We start from the raw sequence: 17139 nt of genomic DNA, 5'->3' as shown, positions 1-17139 counted from the left end.
TGTAAGGAGAACTTGCAGCTAAACGTCTGTGTCTGCCTCTAGCTCCTCCCTCCTCCATGGAATTTTTAAAGCACCAACTGTCATCTCAGTAATGAGAAAGTCTGTCTTCACTTAGTACAGATTTTATCCATGAACTGACTAAAGTAAGGCATCCAATTAAAGGAATCCACCGAATAAATGTATGATCGCCGAGGGTCCATCCGCTGGGACTCCAATAATCATGAGACTGAGGTCCCCTGTAGGAATGTTGCGGTAGTGTGCATGGGTGAGCACTGCTTTATTCACTGTCTATGTATATAAATAGATAAAATCAATTTAAAATCTATAAAAAAAATCTGTAATATTTTGCAAAACCCCATTAACATACATAGTACTGTAATTTTCAGCCTATGAGAATACCCTTGTATAGTAATTACCACCACGTGACTTTGATTAGCTTATAAATCTATCACTTATACATGCCAATTCTCCCAGAAGATCTAGTGAAGTGTGTCCCAAACCCTCTCCTCACGGACCCCAACGCATCATGTTTTCAGGATCTCCTTAGTATTGCACAGGTGAGAGAACCTGTGGCAGTTTCTGATGCCTTAATAATACTTCTATCACCTGGGCAATACTAAGGAAATCCTGAAAACATGACGTGTGGGGGGCCGTGAGGACTGGAGTTTGGGAAACACTGATCTAGTGGGTTCCTGGAAAAAGGGTAGATGTCCCGGACTACAGCGCCACCTAATCCATCCTGCAAAGACTTTTTTGGACAGGTTTTCTGACCCTGATCTCTTTAGACTATGTGCACATGAGTGTAAACTCTCCAAATCCTCCTCAAAAAGTCGAAACTCCTCAAAAAGTTTGAGGCTCTGCTCCGAAAACTTTGCAAAAAGACTCCGTGTTCACATAGAATTGGATAGAGCCGCAGCATCTAAATGTGTTTTCATGGGGGACATAGAAGGGATTGGCCACTAGTGAAAATTTCTATGCACTGCAATGAAGATTTTCCAGGAGATCTATTTTTGAGTCCCATATTTCCCCATATGATATACAGTAGGCTTTAAATACAATGTGAAGAAGATCCTCACGGGGTAAAAAGTCTTTATTCTGAAAATTATTAGAAACATGGGGTACACAAACTGACAACCTGGTTCTTCATGGTTGTTGTGATTTAGTGCCCACAAAGGGTTTCAAAATGCATTGAAGGGGTTGTCCAGGACTTTTATATTGATGGTCTAGCCTTAGGATAGGTCATCAATATCTGATCAGTGGGGGGTATGACACTTGGCATCCCACCGATCCGCTGTTGCAGCTGGTGGCTGGATGTGCTGAGTTGTGGAGCTGCACAGCTCCTTCAATGGAATAGTGGCCGCGGCCGGGTACTGCAGATCCACTCCTATTCAGATCAATAGGGGGCAGATGCACAGTACTCAGCCGCGGCCACTATGTATTTGACTTAGCTGTGCATCTCCGCAACTCAACACATCTGGCCGCCATCGGCATAGGGAACAGCTGATTGGCGGGGATGCCGGGTGTCGCACCCCCCACGATCAGATATTGATGACCTATCCTAAGGATAAATCATCAATATTAAAGTCCTGGACAACTGTTTAATTGTGATCTAATTAAATTATTTTACAATATTTTGGATGTGCCTCTATCAGAAGTCCTCTGATCTTCTAATGCATTGGCCTCCTAACCAGTATATTGCTCTTCTCTAAGCACCTCCTTTTGGAATACTCTTGCTTGTCAAAAATCCAGTGAGCTTATCCAACACCTCAACATGTATGTTAGAAGGGTGTTCGGTCTTAAAAGGAACCTGTGATATCCCCAATCGCTCTTAACCTGCCCTGTTGTTATAGGGTTAATCGGCAGGTTACAATGTTGCTCAGCCGCCTTACCGAAAGTGCACCGGGAGGAAATTAACTTTTTTCCTTCTGTGAGCCGGCAGCTTTCAGTCATGGGGCGTGTACAGAGCAGCTTCAATCACCGCTCAGTACAAGTTAGCGGCGGCGATAAGCAACGCCCTGGCACTTTAACAGCCTGCTCTGCTGTGTATCTATACAGAGAGAGCTGTCAATCACACCAGGGCGTGCTGTGAGCAGTGACTAGCTGCTGTGGGCACGCCACTATGACTGAAAGCCGGCAGCTCCCAGTAGGGATAAAGTTAATTTCCTCCTGGTAGACACTTTCAGTAAAGCTTCCGTGCATCAATAACCTGCAGATTAACCCTATATACGCAGGTTAATAGCATTTAAGGTTTCCTTTAAAGTACAATGCCAAATCTTCTGCTCTGGTGGAACCGGTTTACTTGCAAACTAGTGATAATCCAGGCTGTATTGCTGCTGCCTAGTAACTTCTCAGAAATAAGGCAGCTCCTAAATGGTTATTATGGTGACGATACAATGCACAAAAAATAACAATGTATGCCGATGTTAACTGCAGTGTCATGTAACACTCTGCCTTTTATTATCTGAATGCCGGTTTCAAGCAGTGAAAACATCAGAAGGATGACAAACTATACACAGCAGAAACAGGCCAGTGTCAGAAGGTTCATTGTTGTGTCTGAACTAGTGCCACAAGACCTGGACCTTCTAGCAAACCGAAATAAGATCACCGCAAAACCTTAGAAGGAGTCCAGCCATTGCAGCAGTAACACAGAGGTTAAAGTGCACCCATATCACATATAGAGGTGTCACAGCATCCGGTCACTGCTGGACGGTATAGACAGGATTCCGTTCCTGCTGTAGAACGTGTCCTTCACAATTCGGGATCTTCCGTGGATCGGAGTTTGAAATTCATTCACGACATCCCCTGAAATGCAGATATTGGACGGTGAATGTTGTACCAAATTTCACTGTGCTACTTTAACACTCATCAACATACTGAGATCAATATATCAGAGTAACTAAACTTTAGTTTTTATTCATTTGGTTTCGCTTGGATAGGTATGACATTTTGCAAATCACTTTATTAGGAGATTTGTCTTTCTGTAAAAAAAAAAATGTATGTAAGTGGCTTCCAAACCCTGGCTTTTCTTCAGTCTATTTGCCTGACTTCACCTGCATTGATATCAGAATGTGTTCCTTTGGAGTACAGATGATGGCAGTGATGGGTTTGCACCTGTCTCCCCTGAGTGAAGCAGCAGAAAAACACTCAGAGGAGGACACGGGTGCTGACACAGACTAAAGGGGCCACTGTGCAAGAACAATAACCTTGGACCTTTGCAGTCCAATAGCTTCATCATTTTGCACAATTCCACCTGTTTTGGAGATGGTAGTGGCCCCCTTACCTTTTCGGGCCCCTGTGCCGCCGCCCAGGTTGCACTAATGGTATGTTCGCCCCTAATGCTGACCTTTTAAGCTTCAGGCGATGGGGATGAGGTGTAAAGACACAAACTAACCATATGAAATAATATACGGTCATATGCAATATATATATATATATATATATATATATATATACTGTCATATGGAAATTATATTTTGTATATAATTTCCATATGGCACTATATTATTTCATATGGTAGGTCTTATATGTATGGAAAAATTTAAGCTCACACCGGTTCCTTTCCATAAACTTTTTATGCACATATAGATGTCATAGAGGGGACTGCTCACTATTCAGGATCTCTCTCTCTTAGGGCTCATTCAGACGTCCATTTTCTTGCGTACAGGTTTTTCATGGATAGCACTCTTACCTATTATACTAGTAGATGTCCATTACTTTTTGTGGAACGAACAAACCTATTTGATTTTGATCTGAGTGTCAGATCAAAATCAACAAATCAAGTCTATGGGGTCATAAAAAAAAAAAAATTGGACATCACTCGGATGTCATCCATGCGCTGTTCGTTTTTCACAGACTGCTAGATAAGAAAAGATAAAGAAACTTTTTTGTCGTCTCTCATCCAAGAAAAACTTATGAAACTCAGATGCTAAAGACTGACACACTGTTCAAACTCGGATAAAAAAAAACACTGATGAAACTCGAACCAATTTTCTCATACAAGAAAATCACTGACATTTGAACCAGAGCAGAGAGTTGCTGCAAACACTTTTCACTTTGAGGAACCTGCTCCTTCCATTTATTACATCGGTGCCAATTTATCTAAATTTGTAATACTATACTTACGCTTTTCGGTCAAGACATTGGAAATATTTGACCATGCAAGCGTTATGCTGTTACTAGAGTTGGGTCATTCTCCGTTAAACTCCATTTATAAGACATCAGAGTTGTAATAGGGACTTGTAGTGTCCATTCAGGTCCTAGCAGGTCCTATGCCGTGGAGTATGGGTGACATAAGTAGCCCCGAGAGCCAGAGTATTAAGATACAGGTCTATAGCAGCAAAATTATAAAAATGATGCAGGTTTTGTATTTATATCCTCACAGATATGTACCCTAAATTAGGAACATATACGGTAACTAATTTTATACCAGTCCTCTTACCTAGCCTCCAGCCATAATCCCAGGAGGACAATAAGGGGTGCAGATACTTCTCTTCTGGCCCCAACCTTTTTCTCATTTGCAGATACAAGGACCTTCCCTTTCCCTCCTTGGAAAACCCATCATAAAGCACATGGGAGCTGTGCGGTGTGACTGGCCTCATTTCAGCTAAGTTCAGTATATCTAATTGGTCATGATCACTTTCTTCTGTCCTGCTCACCAGGGCTGGAGGGGTCTTAATCAGAGGAGGAAGACTGGTCACAGCCTTAGGAATGAAGACCTCTCTCCTCTTCCTGGTGGTCTCCAGTTGGGGCTGTGTTGGGTGCTCTTCATTATATTTCATCTTCCAGGTCATCCGGGTTAATGTTTCCTTCTCAATAAGTTCCTTCCAGCTGTTTTGGTTCCTGGTTGTCAGCAGGTCTTTCATGTTGAGGAGTTATTAAGTAATCAGGTTTTTACGAAGGGCCGTGGAGAAGATCCAATAAGAGGAGGACACCAGCAGCCAGGCCTGGGAAATGTGATCAGTGGCTCAGTCAGAGTTTACTGACATCTCCAGGGAGACAGTCCTACAGAGGGACTGGGCAGGGAGGGGTTGTGTGAACAAGCAATGAACACGGCAACTCAAAAAACAAGACATGAATAATGAAGAAGTACAAGAATTCCAATACTAATGAGTGGACGGCTCAAAGGGTCTCGAAGAACAAGTAGCAAATTCCAAGTTACAGTTAACTTTTCTAATATTTTTATATTGTTCCTTTCATCTAATTAGAAGCACAATTAAAAAGACCTACAAAATATATTAAAGTAAAGGTTGTACTGCATGATACCCCTAGGCCAAATTTATGAATTACATTGGAAGATTCATTACTATGGTCAAATTTAGACAGCCACTTTTCTCTTCTTTATGCCACCTCTTGATTGGCTTACTTTTTAAGACCAATATTATTTCCTAAAATTGTCAAAACTTTTTAAGCCGAATACCCAAAAGATTGGGCAGCAGCAGTATAATTATGGTGTAAATCAATGTGCATGAAAGGCATATACCATCCAAAGACAAAGAGGATAAACAAGTACAAAAAAAAAATTGGTTGCACTTCTGAAAGTTTAACTAAATAATTCTTTATTATTGCAAAAAAAAAAATTAAATTAAAAATATTAAAGTGCACAAAATGTCAATCCCCCCTCAAAAATCATTACTGGCATAACAATCAATTAAGCCAAATACATATAGAGTAGACAAAATGAAAAGGACTATAAAACTACCTATAGTGCGATATCAGATGAATAAAAAGAAAAAGAGGTGTAATACACCATTATATGAAACTCACATTAAAGGGAACTGGTCATCTTGTAAAATACTATTTACCTGCAGATATTGGGTTAATTTGTAGGCAAATTGCATTCCAATTCTGCCTGACCACCATACTGAAAATGCGGCTACCAGTCGAAAATGAACTTATTTCAGCAATGGGGGTGTACACGGAGCGATAACAGTCCACGCTCACGGCTCCGCTAACTATACTGTAAGCAGTGACTGTAAGCACTTTGATTGACAGCCAGCTCTGCAGTGTATCTGCTCAGAGCAGGCTGTCAGTTAAAGTGCCGGGTCGTGCTTACAGTCACTGCACACAGTATAGTTGGTGGAGCCGTGAGCGTGGACTGTAATCGCTCCGTGTACACCCCCATTGCTGAAATAAGTTCATTTTCTACTTTCGGTAAGGTGACAGGTTCCTTTCAGTTTAAAAAAAGAAAATCCTTCATCCCTGAGGAAGGCACCACATGTCAATAGTGGTGGGCTCCTTCCACCTTCAGCCAATTTGCAACGAGGACTATGGAGACTATGCACATGGTCCTTTATTGATCAGTGTTATTGCTCACTTAAGTTTTTTTTTTTTATACTGAATTTAGGATAGTTTTGTATACTTGTGCATTGCACCTCTAACAACTCTTTCATCTGATATCACACTAAGGGTAGTTAGTATTCATCCATTTTCCTTTTTTTGGCTCTATGGGTTATTATTAGTGTATTATGCCAGTCATGTTTTTTTTCTTTTTCCGAGAACCTTATTTAGTTCCAGGCTTTGGAATCCGGTTGGGTGAATGTATTTTAAATGTTAAAATAAAAAATTATATCAAACAAGACAATTTACAGTTTCCCATGTTACAGAATTGCAATGTATCCATAAAAACAGATGCCACTCATAGTCCACATGGCATCCGATTTTTTTCTCGCACCCATCAGATTTCGGAGTGAAATCACAGCATACCGCAATTTTTTTTCTCACGTCGAGAAAAGCTGAGAAAAGATACACAGATCTGCACTGTCCCATAGTATACAGTAACAATGGTCTGAGTGCAATCACTTTTTTTTTTTTTTTTAAATCGGAAGTCTTCTGCACTTCCGGTCATGCTAAGTGGGCTGACTAGTCTGGGGATACTAACGCCCCCTCCACTAGTCAAAGGCTTCATTTACGTATCATAAACTGACTTTAGAAATACTTTTTCTAAAGCTCTATTTGTGTGTGTAATGTAATACAGGGACTGTTAGGTCTACATACATAAAGACCCTGCCTAACTGCTGGTGGTCCTGGGGGTATGAGGGACCTGACGGGTTTCCTTTTATGGCAAAATTCACAACAGGTGTTTGATCCCTGAATCACTCAATACATTTTGTGGCTCAATTAGAATTGGTATTAAATAGTGTTGAGCAAGTAAGTTCTGTTAACCCTTTCGCCGAGCATGCTCGGGCGAGCACCGAGTAGTTACAGCTGCTCGGTGTTATGTTTAAATCATTCCCGTATGCATGATTTGCGACTGTTTGACAGCTTTAATACATGTGAGGAATCTGTAAGAAGCAGACATTCCTCACATGTAATAAAGCTGTCAAACAGTCGCAAATCATGCACACGGGAGTGATTTACACAACACCGAGCACGCTGTAACTACTCGGTGCTCACCCGAGCATACTCAACGAAAGGGTTAACTGAACATACTCGCTCAACACTAGTATTAAACAGTCCTCCTCATCATGCTGTTCACATTTTGACATCGTGAGACCAAGACGACACCTAAGAATTGATCCCCAGTACCAGCCATTGCGAGGCTTCAGGCAGGATGTTCTCAGACGGAAGTGGCCACTGAGCTTAGAGAGTCACAGAGTCATCAGAAATGCAGATATTCTGGAAGAGTCATAGAAAGGCAGAGACATGGACGTCCTTTGGCCACATCCCACACGGATGACCACTTCATTGTGAACAATGCCCTTCTGGAAAAACAATCATAGTAATGTCCACTGTGATAGCACTGACAGGCATTGGCTCTTATGGACTCGAGGAAAACCTGGCTAAGACAGTCTCGTAGGGCTCAAATCAAACATGCAGTTTTTGATGCATTTTTTTTTAGAGCCAAATACAGTAGTAAACAAAAAAGGGGAATGTATAAAGGGAAGAATAAAACTTCTCTCTTGTATTCACTTATCCATGGATCGGAAACCACATGAGAAAAACTTCCTCAAAAATGCCCTAATAGCAAACAATGAAAAATCTGTGTTTCACTGGAATTTCCCTTAAAAAGCTTTCTTTTGTGCTACCATGGATCGTTCTGTTAAACACACACAGTTTAATTGTCAAACAAAAACATACAACCAAGCATTTGGCATCAGATACTAAACAATTTATTCCAGTTTATTGGTTTCTCTGTTTGAGGTGTACAAAGTAGTGAGTTTCACAGTGAGGCACAATGCACAGTAAAAAGCTTCTGATATCTGGTTCTGCTTGATAGAATTTCCAAAATAGTATTTTAAAACGTACAGAATTTTCTAGAAAAGTTTATTACATGGAAACATTTAGTTAAAACGACATTTCATATAGAAAACAAAATACATTTAGTTATAAAATGACTTGTTTTTTTACCACTGTAAACCTCCTATGAAAAAGTTTACTGTGTGATCTTGTGCTGTTTGGCTACATGAATTAAATATTTAGGAACCGCCATGGGCACCCACAGAATGCAAGCACCTAAAGTAACCTAGTTTTTCTTTCTATTTGTACAAATAAATGGTGCAGCCACTTTATACTTAGAATAATCATATTACAAACTAGTGTTTTTGATATTTTAGTTTAGTGATTAGGTTAACATAGTTTTCTCCACTTTTCAGCCATCAAAATAGTTTATAGCATAGCCTAAAAACATGATTTAAGCCCCTCAGTGACAATTAAAAAAATCTCATTATGAGGTGGCCATATCTGATATACAATTAGTGAATTCAAGAGATCGCTATATGCAGTAAGACATGTAGAAGAAATTGCTTTGCTTGATACAAACAGTCATCAACATGATCTTTTAATACTACAAAAAAACTAAATAAATCAAGCATCACAGGCAATATGGTATTGAGGTAACTATTTAATTTGGAAGTGTTTGAGGTGTTTCATCAAATAATTTTATTTCAATCAATGGGTATTTTCACACGGCCATATTTTTTATTCTACATTAGGTCAATATATTTCTTGATGCCCACTTTTTTTTTCAGTGTCTTCAAAAAAATCCATTAAAAAACTACTTGAAACTCAGGTTTTTTACAAATGTTTTTTGGTGGTGTTTTTTATGTTACTACTTTTGTATTTTTTTTTTTTTTAATATGCTACAGAAAAGCTTACAGGACAAAAATAGCATTTTGAAAAAAAAAAAAACCCCACAAACCCTCAAAACACCACTGAGATGCTGCACACGCAGGGTTGTAAATACATAGACTATATTGTTAGACGGACAAATGTTGACCCTATAAAAGGACAGTATTAAAGAGATCTTCTCTCCTAGAAAAAAATATTGCATTAAGATGGAGCATGCCACATATGACATAGGAGAAAGGGATATATGTTATGGCCCCATAGACATCTACGGGCACAATATTATGGTTCAGTACATCTTGGAGCCTGTATGGAGCCGTATAACAGACATATGTATGAGCATTTCTTATTTAAGTGCTGATTTATTCTATTTTAATAAAAAGTGATGAAAGTAAATTGTTGTTTTTAGTTCAAGAACAAAGATATACATTCCTGTAAAGTGTAAACAGTAGAGATTAATCTGGAATATAATTTTGTGTTATCAAGAAACTTCAGTGGTAGTGAGTGTGATTTTTTTTTTTTATATAATATCCCGATGACTAGACAGTGAGCGATAGGCGCTAACCTAAAAAACAAAGTACCAGAATTCTCACTACTTTCCCAGATCGAACTGAGGACTACAAATTGGGATTATCAGTAGTTCCGTTACAAATCTAATAGTGAGGAAATCTTTCCAGTTTTATTTCATATCGATCCTTTAGACAATGTCATTGGTCCCCTTCTTACGCGATTAATCAGATTGATCAGGACAAAGTTGGCATCCGAGAAGTTAAGCAATATCAAGTATAAATAAGCCCTTCCAGCCGTAGAGATTTTGCTATTAAATTACCAAAATGGACATCTAAAACATACATAAATTTTTTTCAATTCTCTAGCATAAAAAAGTCACATATAAAATTACGTTGAATGTTTTTGTTTTTTTTCCTCTTGATACAATCTGCTCCAAATAATAAAGATCTTTTCTTTTTGTTGCAGAAGGTTCTATACATTTTATGGGACGGTGACACGGAAGGGACTGCCGGGGATGTGTTCCTCTCCCCATTTTACCACCAGGGTGTAATCTCCTTTCTCCTTGACGTGGTAATTGACATTATATTGCTTATTTCCGAGATGTTTTACAGAGACTTCCTCGCAGGGTATTGTCGGCCCATGTACACCAACTAGTAACATGTTAGAACCTGGGAGAGAAAAAAGGTACAGATGAAGTTTAGGTTCAAATGGTGAAAACTGACCATAATGGAAGTCATTAATACCAATTTTGGGAATATATTTGATCTCTCCAATTGCCTGTTCTTGCCAAGCTAAAATTGGCCATGGTCTATCTAAGGGTATATGCACAATGATTTTTATTTATTGATTTATGTTTTTAGGAGCTTTGTGGAGCAGAAACTGAGCGTGAATTCTCCAAATCCTCCATTAAAACTCCTCAAAAATTTCTTTTTGCTCCAAAACCTTAGCAAAAAGGCACATACCCTTAGGTTGGAGGGTTCCCTGTACCTTGTGGTGAACCAGAGCACCCAAATAAAATGACCCAACAAATGAAACTAGGCCACGAGGTCACTTTCTGTGGGCTCGCTCTGCCATCGGTTGAAGTAGAGGGAGCGGGACAACATTTGGTGCTCCCATCAGTAAGGACCATGGCTCTGCCCAAAAAGTCATGATCTCCTCAATGGACATCAAGCAAGTAGAAGAATTGTATCATGCATAGAGACACATGAATGCAGTTAATGGGGTTGTCCAGGATTTATATGTTGATAAAGATCAGCAAGCGTCCAACACTCAGCACCCCCAACTACTCGGCAGATATCAGCCGGATGTAAGCAGTGTATTGGGTGGAAGAGCGCAGATCGATCACTACGTTGTTTAGTGGCTGAGTACTGCAGTTTATCTCCCATCAGCTGATCAGTGGGGGTGTCTGGTGTTCGATCCCCACGAATCTCATATTGATAACCTATCCCATTGCTATGGTATGTAAGCCAAACCAGAATCTCAATTTGCAGACAGGTGTTTCGGGGTGTTGTTCCTCATCAGTGCAAAGTATGAGATCTGATTTTTTTAAAGTGAGAAACTCTTGACTGGGGTCTAAGGGTTAACGTTTCTCCTTGTGGAGAGTGACAACCCAAGCCTGGCATGTCAGAGGGAGGAGACTTATAAGCCATGCATGCTCCTCTGGGAAATTAAATATGCAAATTGTCTCTTCAGAGAGGAAGAGGACAAGAACTCTGAAATTGATCTTTTTTTTGCTTACTGGATCCTTTTTAAATGGATGATTACTGGACGTGTGAACTTAGCTCAAGACGCCATTGTCCTCCTGAATATGACAGGAGGACATGTTCCCCAGCGGCCGATTTGCTGCAGATGAGTGTTGATCTAGTCACCGGCAAATTCCACATCAAGATACTAATTTTGTTTTTTCACTTTGGGTTTAACAAATCTGGAAAGTATCTGTACAGGGAATGGATTTGGGAGATTTTTAGGATCCAGTTCAGGGATGCAACTATAGTGGGTGCAGGGGTTGCAGACTAGTGTGGTAGGGAGGGGGCAAAAAGTCCAAGAATAATATACACAGACCTACGAAAGTTGGAGATTTTGCATCGGGCCCAACGAGTTCCAAGTTACACCACTATGGGATTCCCAAGGATAAAAATATGTGCAGACTCGTACCTGCTTTGCTGCAGTCCACAGTGAAGCTGCTCTTCTGTCCCAGGTACGCTTTTGACAGACCCGCTCCTTTGGACGTGACTTTGCTAGCGTCTGACGCAAACCTGGGCAGTGCGCTATATACGGTCTCTGTGGATGCACGAGTCACAGACTGCACTATTATAGAGGACGTCTCGCTGACACCGCCAACGCTGACCAGCCGCTGACCTAAGGGACCAGATTGTACCGTTAGGACACGTCATAAGGGGAAAAATGAAGATACATGAAACGATTAAAGGGGTATTCCCATCTGCAAGATCCTATCCCAATATGTAGTAGGTGTAATAATAATAATAATAACAAATACTTTCAATTAGAAATGTATAATAGTTCTTCTGATTCGCTATGTCACTTACCCCATGTGCAGGGCATTGCAGTAGCTTAGGTATCCATGGTTACGAAGTCTCAAATAGTGACAGTTAGTGGACGAAACCATGGATACCCTAAGCTACTGCAAAGCCCTACACATGGGGTAAGAGACATAGCGAATCAGAAGAACTATACTAAATTTCTAATTGAAGGTATTTTCTAATATTATTATTACTAGCACATCTATTAGAATCTGGGAGATGGGAATACCCCTTTAAATCAAGAGACTGTAAAACATAAAATCGAAGTGTCTGTACAGCAAAGATGGATACTCCTGTGTGTTAACCACATGACAATGTACAGGGCACAGGCTTATTGGCAGCACTGGTTAGACGGTCACACTGGGGAATGTATATTCTGACATTACAGCGACACGGAAGACGGATTAACACTTTTTACAACACCGATCCTAGTTCTGGATTACCTTCCTGAAGCGAAACACTTTGCACCTCCTTCCCTTCGTGCCATAAAGGGGGTAAAGGACCTAAATAACAAACGTATTCACAGCTCCATTACAGAATTTTCCAGCACATTTTTAAGCAGCCTTGAAACCCTATGGCTACGTTCACACTCAAATTTTTTTCTGCAGCCAAAAACTGCTCTCTTGGCGGCAAAAACGCTCCGTTCAAAAAGCAAACTTAGTTCGCATTTTAGTCCACAATTAACAATTCTACAGACTTCAGAGCTGAAATCTCTCAAATTCTCTTGCAGAGTTTTTTTTCCGTACGGTAATCTGATATAAGAAGAAAAAAAAAAATTCCCACTCTACTGTAGTACGGACCTTGAACTATGTTCACAAGCAGCATTTTTTAATGCAAATAAGGAGTGAATTTAAGAACTGCAACATTTTAGAAATCTGCAGCATGTGAATTCTTTCAGCATTTCTGCAGCATTTTGTCACCCATAAAAAGCAATGAAAAAGTGCAAAAATGCAGCATATAGGATTTTCAGAACGCAAAAAAAAAAACACATTTAAAATAAAAAAAAAAAACGCAGCCGAGACGGCAGGTGTTGGCTGCAGAAAAAAAAAAACGCTGCAAAAATGCAGCGTGTGAACATAGCCTCAGGGATGTGCCTGTCGACAGGTTTCTCAACAGTTTCCAAAAGTAAGCAGCAGAATCATGAATGCAGCTCTGGATTATAATGCTGGCTTTAAATCGGTAACTAAGTATTTACCAAAGATGCACAACTTTTTATGTACTTTATATCTATATATAAATGTAAAAAATTATATATACATTCATTGGTGAATATAACCATTATACTGGACCTGTCACTTTGCATAAATATGTATTTTTTATTTAGCTGGTGTAAAAATTTGGTATTGTTTTTCTTTTGTTCTGCTCCGTTCATGTTTTTTTGCCCTCTTCTAATTTGGGCTTGGTCCTCACGAAGACTCCCATAGAGAAGAGTTGATGACCCCCTCCCAGTTGGAACAGGGGGCCATTATCTCAGGAACGGAGAGGCGCAGGAACGAAAGAAAAACAGCTCCAGATTCAGGAGAACGGTGACATTTACACCAGGTAAAAAGAAAATACTGATATACAGCAACTGTCAGATCCCCTTTAAGCAAGTATTGTACAACTGGGTACAACCTAATCCACATGTATAGTAGACTTAGTCATCCACGTTCTCAGTTTGAATATAAAGGAAAACCACTTTGGTTATTCCCAAGGACAGGCTTGGACTGGCCCACAGGAGAACAGGGGAATTCCCCGGTGGGCCCCTCTGCAAGAATCAGCCACTTACGCCCCAACATGAGCAGTATTTGGCCCAATACATTTGATTCACTGTGTACAGACAAAAACAGCATTTCATGATTCATTCAAATTATCTAGTGCATTATTAATTAATATACCGTAAGTAAATTTGTAAATGAGGGTAATATAATATTTTCATGTAGCTGAACAGTGGGCCACCAGAGTCAATATTTCTGGTGGGCCCTTTGCACCCCGTTGAACCATTATTATTCATAGTTTCTTTCTGCTTTCATATTGGAATTACTCTCTTGATGTAATCAGAGAAAGTAGCTAAATTCGGGAACAGACTGATCCCCAATTTAAACCAAGACACAACAGAATAATCACCTGTAACTTTCGCTTTGAATGGGCTGCCGAGGATGTGATTGGGGCCTCCATATTTCACCCCAATGGTGTAGTTTCCTGGTGCCATCGGTGTATACAGCACTCTGTAGCCTTCTGGACACTCTTTACATTCCATGGTCACCTTTGAGGGACCTTCGATGGTGACAGACAGAGCCCCAGGTCCTGCTTTAGTGGTGTTGATTGTGAATTCGGACTGTTTACCTGCCAAAGAAAGATGCTTTAATATTAGGAGACGTCACACTACACAGAAGATGATATCCTGGCGTAGGATGAAGTCCTGTACAGAAACATCATAACTCAGAGCCTCAATCGAAGATCCGAACAAAAATATCAGATAAAGTGCTATTTTGTACTGTAAAATGCTGGGTCCATGATGGAGACCTGAGGAATCCCATGAGTATATGGGGTCAGTAGGGTGCGGCCGGTCCCCAACATGTAGAAGGTCTGGCACTGCTGTTCATTACCAGTTTATAGAGGTCATCAGATACAGATGGTGTTTAGGTCAAATCTGTTCATGTAATGGTGATAGTGCACCGTTAGACTCATCAGGGGTGTAGAGTAGAGATGGGGGGCACATGGGCAATTGCCCTGAGTGCAATTTTCTTAGGGGTAAAAAATTTTTTTTTTTAATTTTCCATCCCTAAAAAATGGAGTCACTAGAGCAAAAATCCAGGGCAGGGCATGTTTGGACATCTATCCAGGTGTCCTTGATCTCCGGTAATGACGTCACTTCATTGCGACATCTTTGCCAGCCCAATCTGTGCACAGGGATAGACTATGTGCCCTTAATTTGGGCGACAAACTATTTTTTTTGCAGGAGGTGAAACAAAGTTGGCATTATTAATTTTTAAAGGGGGCGACACAGTTTTAGCGGGGCCCTCGGGGGGGGACACACACACAGTTTTAGCGGGACCCTCGGGGGGGGGACGGACACAGTTTTAGCGGGACCCTCGGGGGGGGGACGGACACAGTTTTAGCGGGACCCTCGGGGGGGGGACGGACACAGTTTTAGCGGGACCCTCGGGGGGACACAGTTTTAGCGGGACCCTCGGGGGGGGGACGGACACAGTTTTAGCGGGACCCTCGGGGGGGGGGACGGACACAGTTTTAGCGGGACCCTCGGGGGGGGGGACGGACACAGTTTTAGCGGGACCCTCGGGGGGACACAGTTTTAGCGGGACCCTCGGGGGGACACAGTTTTAGCGGGACCCTCGGGGGGACACAGTTTTAGCGGGACCCTCGGGGGGACACAGTTTTAGCGGGACCCTCGGGGGGACACAGTTTTAGCGGGACCCTCGGGGGGACACAGTTTTAGCGGGACCCTCGGGGGGACACAGTTTTAGCGGGACCCTCGGGGGGACACAGTTTTAGCGGGACCCTCGGGGGGACACAGTTTTAGCGGGACCCTCGGGGGGACACAGTTTTAGCGGGACCCTCGGGGGGACACAGTTTTAGCGGGACCCTCGGGGGGACACAGTTTTAGCGGGACCCTCGGGGGGACACAGTTTTAGCGGGACCCTCGGGGGGACACAGTTTTAGCGGGGCCCTCGGGGCGGACGACACAGTTTTAGCGGGGCCCTCGGGGGGGACGACACAGTTTTAGCGGGGCCCTCGGGGGGGGGGCACACAGTTTTAGCGGGGCCGGGGGGGGGGACGACACAGTTTTAGCGGGGCCCTCGGGGGGGTGGGGGACGACGACACAGTTTTAGCGGGGCCCTCAGGGGGGTGGGGGACGACGACACAGTTTTAGCGGGACCCTCAGGGGGACACAGTTTTAGCGGGGCCCTCGGGGGGGTGGGGGACGACGACACAGTTTTAGCGGGACCCTCAGGGGGACACAGTTTTAGCGGGACCCTCAGGGGGACACAGTTTTAGCGGGACCCTCAGGGGGACACAGTTTTAGCGGGACCCTCAGGGGGACACAGTTTTAGCGGGACCCTCAGGGGGACACAGTTTTAGCGGGACCCTCAGGGGGACACAGTTTTAGCGGGACCCTCAGGGGGACACAGTTTTAGCGGGACCCTCAGGGGGACACAGTTTTAGCGGGGCCCTCAGGGGGGGGACACAGTTTTAGCGGGGCCCTCAGGGGGGGGACACAGTTTTAGCGGGGCCCTCGGAGGGGGGGGGGCACAGTTTTAGCGGGGCCCTCGGAGGGGGGGGGCACACAGTTTTAGCGGGGCCCTCGGAGGGGGGGGACACAGTTTTAGCGGGGCCCTCGGAGGGGGGGGGGGGACACAGTTTTAGCGGGGCCCGAGGGGGGGGGGGACACAGTTTTAGCGGGGCCCTCGGAGGGGGGGGACACAGCTTTAGCGGGGCCCTCGGAGGGGGGGGACACAGCTTTAGCGGGGCCCTCGGGGGGACCACACAGTTTTAGCGGGGCCCTCTGGGGTGACGACGACACAGTTTTAGCGGGGCCGGGGGGGGACACAGTTTTAGCGGGGCCCTCGGGGGGGTGGGGGACGACGACACAGTTTGGGGGGGGACACAGTTTTAGCGGGACCCTCAGGGGGACACAGTTTTAGCGGGACCCTCAGGGGGACACAGTTTTAGCGGGACCCTCAGGGGGACACAGTTTTAGCGGGACCCTCAGGGGGACACAGTTTTAGCGGGACCCTCAGGGGGACACAGTTTTAGCGGGACCCTCAGGGGGACACAGTTTTAGCGGGACCCTCAGGGGGACACAGTTTTAGCGGGGCCCTCGGGGGGGGGGCACACAGTTTTAGCAGGGCCCTCTGGGGGGACGATGACACAGTTTTAGCGGGGCCGGGGGGGGGGGGGACACAGTTTTAGCGGGTCCCTCGGGGGGGTTGGGGACGACGACACAGTTTTAGCGGGACACTGTTTTAGCGGAGCCCTCGGGGGACACAGTTTTAGTAGGGCCCTTGGGGGGGGGGCACAGTTT

General features: G+C 43.3%; 2 protein-coding genes across 5 annotated transcripts in view; both read right to left on the bottom strand.

Moving 5' to 3' along the window:
• Positions 1 to 2423: 2423 nt before the first annotated feature.
• LOC141156545 (protein SPMIP1) lies at positions 2424 to 4999 on the bottom strand. The gene is made up of 2 exons (XM_073642750.1): positions 4439 to 4999; positions 2424 to 2802 (listed from the first exon to the last, which is right to left on the bottom strand). The coding sequence occupies exons 1-2, from the start codon at positions 4860 to 4862 to the stop codon at positions 2684 to 2686; spliced, it is 543 nt and encodes a 180-aa protein (XP_073498851.1). The 5' UTR covers positions 4863 to 4999; the 3' UTR covers positions 2424 to 2683.
• Positions 5000 to 8085: 3086 nt separating this feature from the next.
• Positions 8086 to 17139, bottom strand: part of FLNB (filamin B) — a 243583-nt gene continuing 234529 nt past the window's right edge. For all 4 annotated transcript variants that reach the window (XM_073644626.1, XM_073644627.1, XM_073644628.1 and 1 more), the window contains 3 exons: positions 14220 to 14438; positions 11728 to 11931; positions 8086 to 10241 (listed from right to left, as the gene is read on the bottom strand). In XM_073644626.1, the coding sequence (XP_073500727.1) occupies positions 10054 to 10241; positions 11728 to 11931; positions 14220 to 14438 (611 nt within the window). In that variant the 3' untranslated portion in view covers positions 8086 to 10053. The remainder of the gene's footprint in view (positions 10242 to 11727; positions 11932 to 14219; positions 14439 to 17139) is intronic.

The sequence above is a fragment of the Phyllobates terribilis genome, unplaced genomic scaffold (genome assembly GCF_046119375.1).
Source record: "Phyllobates terribilis strain yellow unplaced genomic scaffold, ASM4611937v1 Scaffold_8__6_contigs__length_399053987, whole genome shotgun sequence".
NCBI lineage: Eukaryota > Metazoa > Chordata > Amphibia > Anura > Dendrobatidae > Phyllobates > Phyllobates terribilis.
Note: the sequence above shows the minus strand (reverse complement) of the source record. Positions and strands in the feature narration are given on the sequence as shown.

Excerpts from the sequence above, each read along its gene's own strand:
- LOC141156545 (XM_073642750.1), bottom strand. The coding sequence starts at position 4,862 with ATGAAAGACCTGCTGACAACCAGGAACCAAAACAGCTGGAAGGAACTT. Across the intron at positions 2,803-4,438 it reads GGATTATGGCTGGAGGCTAG|GGGATGTCGTGAATGAATTT; the intron begins GTAAGAGGACTG and ends TCTGCATTTCAG.